At 46.3% G+C, this 6,280-nt stretch overlaps 1 protein-coding gene across 1 annotated transcript; it reads right to left on the reverse strand.

The window, feature by feature from the left end:
* Positions 1–784: 784 nt before the first annotated feature.
* On the reverse strand, positions 785–1,513 carry LOC6586067 (putative per-hexamer repeat protein 5). Its single transcript, XM_002011654.1, has one exon. It carries the CDS (start codon positions 1,511–1,513, stop codon positions 785–787), a length of 729 nt encoding a protein of 242 aa, XP_002011690.1.
* Positions 1,514–6,280: the final 4,767 nt, after the last annotated feature.

Genomic DNA, 6,280 nt, shown 5'->3' on the forward strand with positions numbered 1-6,280 from the left:
GAGAGGAGGAGGAGGAGAGAGAGAGGATGCAAGAGGGGGAAAGAGATGGAGAGAGAGGGAGAGAGAGAGTAAGCAAGAGGGGGAAATAGAGGTAGAGAGAGAGATAGAGATAGAGATAGAGATAGAGATAGAGATAGAGATAGAGATAGAGATAGAGATAGAGATAGAGATAGAGATAGAGATAGAGATAGAGATAGAGATAGAGATAGAGAGATAGAGATAGAGATAGAGATAGAGATAGAGATAGAGATAGAGATAGAGATAGAGATAGAGATAGAGATAGAGATAGAGATAGAGATAGAGATAGAGATAGAGATAGAGATAGAGATAGAGATAGAGTCTAGAGATTGAGATTGAGATTGAAAGGGGGAGGGGAAGACGGACTGAGAGAGGGGAAAGGCGGAGAAAAGAGAGAGAGAAAGATATAGAGATAAAGATAGAGAAGGAGATAGAGAAAGAAATAAGAGGTGATGAGACAAAGACGGGTAAAGATTCAAAGAGACGGAGTGAGTGAGGGAGAGTGAGAGGGAAAAAGAGATAGAGAGAGATAGGAAACGATAAAGAATAGTTTGTATAATATATATTACTGAATTATGGGTTCCCCGACTAGATGATACCCTGACCGCAGAAAAAAATATAGATAATGTCGTTAATAAATTTCATTGAATAAATAAAAATAATTTAATTTCGTATATAAACTTCAAAAAAAAAAAGGTTTTATAATAAAAGTCGTACAGATTAGTGTTAATTGCGGTGTCTAGGCCGAGCCGAGTGCTGCCGCTGTTCAGCCGCGATTCGGACGCACGACGAGCACTTGTGGCCGCTTTTTGCCATTTTTGCCCCTGTTGCCCCTGCGACGACGCCTGCCGTTGCCCTTCTTGTTGCCGCGACGGCGACGCTGCTGGACACGACGGCGATTGCCACCTCCACGGGTGGCCACGGCCTGGCCAATGACCTGAGGCAGCAAATTGTTGACGGGCGAGCCCAAGATCGCCTGATTGCCAGCGCCGATGCCGGTGCCGGTGGTAGTGATGGGCGCGGCATTGGCATTGCCGTTGCCATTGCCCAGGCTCACAATGATGACACCATTGCCAGCACCATTGCCGGCACCGTTTCCGGCACCGAGACCCGTGCCCAGACCCGTACCGAGACCCGTACCGAGGCCCGTACCCAGGCCTGTGCCCAAGCCAGTGCCCAGACCTGTGCCCAAACCAGTGCCCAGACCTGTGCCCGTGCCGGTGCTGATGGGACGCAGCTGTTCGAGCATGTCCTGCTTGTTGGTGATGTACTCGTTGAGCGCCGCATTCAGTCCATTGTTGCCGCCGATGCCGTTCGCATTGTTATTCAGCCCGGAGGCCAGAAATCGCAGCTGCCCATTCTGATTGCTATCCTTGACATAGAGTCCGGCCAGCCGTGCCTGATCCGCATCCCCAGCAACTGCTGCGCCCAGTGACAGCACCGCCTGTCCGACCAACACCGTCAGCAGAGCCCCAATGTGTACGCCTCGTGTCATGATGCCCTCAGCGTTGACTGTTGGCCAGGCCCGGCAGCCCGTTGGCTTTTATAGCGATCGGCAGAGCCGCTCTTGCGCATGATATGCAAAATGCCATATCGATTGGGTCCATTCAAAACTGTACGCTTTCTTCGCATCGATTCTATGCTGGGCACAATTGCGAATGTGCTCATATCATTGCCCGGCGATTCGCGCCGGCCATTAGAAAGCCGGCTAGGGCCTGCAGGCAAAATTTCAGCGCTGGGCCGTTGCTTTCTAAGCGGGTCAAGTGCTCATTGTTTGGCCAGCGCAGAGCTAACTCGGCTCAAGTGCCATTCACAAAATGAAAATGAAAATTCAATAAGTGTCTAACGGCCTCCAGGGCGTCGTCACAGAATGAGGTAACAAACGCGCTCTAAGACTTCTATGCAGGCCAACGAAACTCTACTCAATTATGGCCAATGAATTAAGTGTATGTGTGTGTGTGTGTGAGCTAATGCCTTGAATGTGTGAAAGAACTGATTGCTAAGGCATGACTGTATGGAACAACTGATATGATAGATCTATGGGTAGAGTCGCAACCAGCTAAATGTCGAGAGGAACTACACACACTCTCGTCAAGCCTCTACATACCAAACTTCAAACTGCACTGATTGCTTCACATACACCCCCCTCCCACCCATAGACTCACATATACCGAAAACCGCATATACTCGTTTCAAAATTCCAGAGCGAGCATAGCAAGTGGTTCAAATGTCAGGTAATGCTCGGAGCTGAAATTACTTTTTGAGACGGTCCCTTGCACGCGTGTACGGTGCACTTGTGTGGCCTGAGGAAGTTTTTGGTTTAATATGCGCCGAGCAGCGTAACGCGCATCTAATTGAATTGGCGGCAATTTTCGACAGCCTGTGGCCCACTGTGCGCCGCCTGGACGGCATGGCCCAAGGTTTTTTTTTCTGTTGCCAAAAACGACATTTTGCTGACGGCCGGGCTGGGGCTGTTGAAATAAATTTCACTTGGGCCAACGCAATGCACAACCAACACACACACGCATACACCCACACACTCGCTATTCACACGCGGTGCGTCGTTTACTTGGCAATGCAATTACGGCCGCTAACCGCGCGTGAAAATAGCAGCACAGCAGTTACAGCGACAACAACAACAACAGCAGCAGCAATTGTTGGTGAGCGGCTTAAAGCGAAGCAATGACAATTAACGAGGCAAGCGAAGACGTTGCACGTCGCAGCGGCATATCAATGACAGCGGCAGCAATGTTAAGCAAACGCGCAAGGACGTCCAGCTGGCAGGAAAACAGCAGCAACAGCTACAACGGCAATAGCTGCTGCTGATAGCAGTGGCAGCAACAGCAGCAACAACAGCAGCAGCAACAGCTGCCGCTGATAGCAATGGCGACAGCAACACCAACAACTGCAGCCGCACTGGTAAATGCAACAGCAGCAACACCAGCAGCAATAGCAACTGCTGCTAGCAATGGCAGCAACAGCAGCAACAGCAGCAGCAGCAATTGCTGCTACCAATGGCAGCAGCAACAACAGCAGCAGCCACAACAGCAGCATGGCTACAGCAGCAATTGCCGCTGGCAATCACTGAAGCAACTGCAGCAACATCAACAACAATGACAAAAGCAACAGCAACAGCAGCAAAAGCAAAAGCAGCCTTACGCATATTCACAGGCTCCATTTGCCATTTGTGTGTAAGGGAGGCAAAGCACACACACCCCATCCCCTACCCACCCCACTCTAGGACGGTAAGCACTCTTCACGAAATGCAATGCAAAACGTTAAGCGGAAACCACACGCACTTCATTTCCACGTGCAATGGCACTGGCAATGCGTCGGGCAATAGTGGAATGGCAGTCAAAGTTTTTGCCACAGCTGCCTCAGCAGCTAACATGCAGTGCAGTGCCGACTAGAGAGACAACCCTCCAACTACCCAACACCCCGCTCCTCCTCCCTGCGCACTTCGTGTAGCGACGACAAAACAAAAAGCAGTTTGCCCAAAATGGGGAAAATTGCTAGGAATTTTAAGTGAAATTCCATGACATTTTAATGGGGTTACGATTGGGCACACACACATGCACAGAAACACACTCAACTGCAGACGCCAAATGTTTGCGCCACATGACAGCACCCGATCCTCTTCAGCTGGCCTAGGTAGCAGCCACAACTGCAATTTCTAGCGCCCATAAAAAGTGGAATTAATGAAAAGTGCAATTGAAATCACATCAATCGAAACAGCTGCGAGCATTGGTTTCTAATTGTAAAGAAGTTATTTGATAAGAAGCTCAGAAAAGTGCTAAGATATGAAATGCTTAGTAATCAGTGAGTGGTTATTCGATGTCTAGGAAGGAGCTTTACAGAGAGTCGGCATAAACAAGGCAAGAGTCTTATCCTTTAATGCCAAGTCGGACTAGCAAATCAGTTAATATATATTAATATAATAAGTTAATATATGATATACAATAAATATTATTGATATTGAGAGGTTTTCCGCCGTAGAGCAACCGTACTCAGAGAGCTATACCTTTGAGATATACAATTACCTTAGGGAACTAATAATTCTTGAAGGGTTCTTTGAAGTCAAGGTCAGATTTCAGCGACCTAAACCTTTTAAATATACGATTGGCTTTTAGGACAATTTTTGAGGGGTATTTTAAAATCTATGAAAGACCTCAGTGAGCTAGACCTTAGAAATATATAAATGTCTTATGGAGCTAAACATTTTTAAAGAGTTTGGCGATGTCCTGGAAAGACCTTCATGCACTAGACCTTTGATATATACAATTGGCTTATAGAACTAACCATAACTTGCATACCCCATGTCTAGCAAAACCTTACGACAAGTTCCATTGTCTCTAGACCTTAAGGTAAGGTAAAGGGATAACGAAAAATTGTTTTCTGTGGAAAATATAATGTTCTAAGTTTTTGTCCCAGTAACTTGTTTCGCACACATTATACCAACCACATATATATCAACCACATATGTGTTTTTACTGTCGTATATGCCATAAAGTCTTTACCTCATCAGACATATCGAGTCTTTTTCAGCCACGTACTATCAATGTCCAGTTTGGCCCACAATGAACACGCTCGGAAAAGTATTTATATAGCAAATATTAAATTGAAATCTTGTCCAATGTCCCACGGCCTCTACACTTCGAGCTATATAGAAGAATCCAGCATATGTTTACTTAAAGCTTTAGCAAATGCCATAAAGTCTCTGTCTTATGAGATATTTCGGAAGTTTGGTCACCCTTGAAACACACAGTGTCAACACGGGCAAACGGAAGTGTTTTCATTTTTGGGGAATGCTGCCGCTACTAAAAATAGTCACGGAAATGTAACGAATCTATGCTTAGAGATCAATAATCGCTCCCAGCAGTGCCGACACGCCCCACCTCCAGGTGAGCCCCTCAGCATTGAGCCAAAGCCATCAAAAAGGTGGCATTATGTTTAGGGGTTGGGCCGTTGGCCCAATCTCCAAAATGACAAACAGACGCAGCAAATAAATAACACGAATGGGGTCGCCAGCAGGGGGACTGGGCGAGTGGAGGGGCTGGCTGGCTGCTGGGTAGGATCTTAGCTTACCACTTAAGTCGCCAGCCCGGTCGGGGCGGGACAAATTAACAGCCACGGGGTGGAACAGGAAGGAACAGACCGGCCGCCCCCTCTAGAAAGACATCTCATTTGAGATCGCTGCTATTTTCGGATCAGACACAGACACATTTCTTCTTTCTTTTTTGTCGAGCAAAGCGGGTGGGGCGGTGCGGTAAACGAGAGGCAAGAGGCAAGAGGCGATCAGTGAGCAGCTTGCCATGTCGCACCTTTATTAATTGCAGTCGACGATGAGCCAGACGCGCCCAGACGAGCGTTTGACATGCTTAATGCGAAAAGCGACCAAGTTGTAGTTGTAAGTGGAGCGACTATCTGGCGGGACTGGCGGGACTGACGGGTCTGGCATTTTCTGGGGGGGCTGAGCGAACGATCTATTTTTGGGCTAGCTGTGCGGCGCGTCGTTGACATAGGCTGGAAATTTGGTTTGTCAACTGCAGCTATTTCGGGAGCCCTAGCAACAGGGATCCAAATGCCAGCAGAAATCAAGCGGCGGCAGACAGCTGATGCCACACAGGCCAGAAGTCCACAAGTCCAAAGTCCCCAGGCAGCGACTGAACGCGAATGCGAATGCAAATGCAAATCCCATATACACATATGTATATACATACAGTTAGTTATATACATATAGATCTGACTCGCGTTTGTCTTATACGTACGTGGCATGTCCATGTCTGCGCCTTTGTCTGGGATGTTGTACCCGGCTGGCGGGTCAAAATGAAACATTCCACTGCCACGGCGCGTCGCGGCTGCATTAGCAACATCTTGACAGCAACAGCGGAGCTAAAGCTGCAGATATTCGCTATATTCCCTTCTCTGAACAACTCCTAGTAAGCGGATGTGGGCAAACTATGCCAATACTTATATGCGTAAGACACATGCCATGCTACGAAATGTGTATCAATAGCAGTAAAGAAACTTAAGACGGGTATATCTGATCTTCAGGTTTACTTTACAATTAAATTAATTTCGAAAGAAAATAAACTACATTAAAAACTTAAAATTTTAAAAATACATAAAATTTGCAAAATTAGTTAAAAATTTAATAATAAATTATAATATAAGTTTATAAATTATGCATAATATAACCTAAAATAAGTAATTAAAAAAAAAATAAATAAATAAAAAAATAATGAATTAAATAATAAAAATT

This window comes from Drosophila mojavensis, unplaced genomic scaffold (genome assembly GCF_018153725.1).
Source record: "Drosophila mojavensis isolate 15081-1352.22 unplaced genomic scaffold, ASM1815372v1 contig_136, whole genome shotgun sequence".
Taxonomy (NCBI): Eukaryota; Metazoa; Arthropoda; class Insecta; order Diptera; family Drosophilidae; genus Drosophila; species Drosophila mojavensis.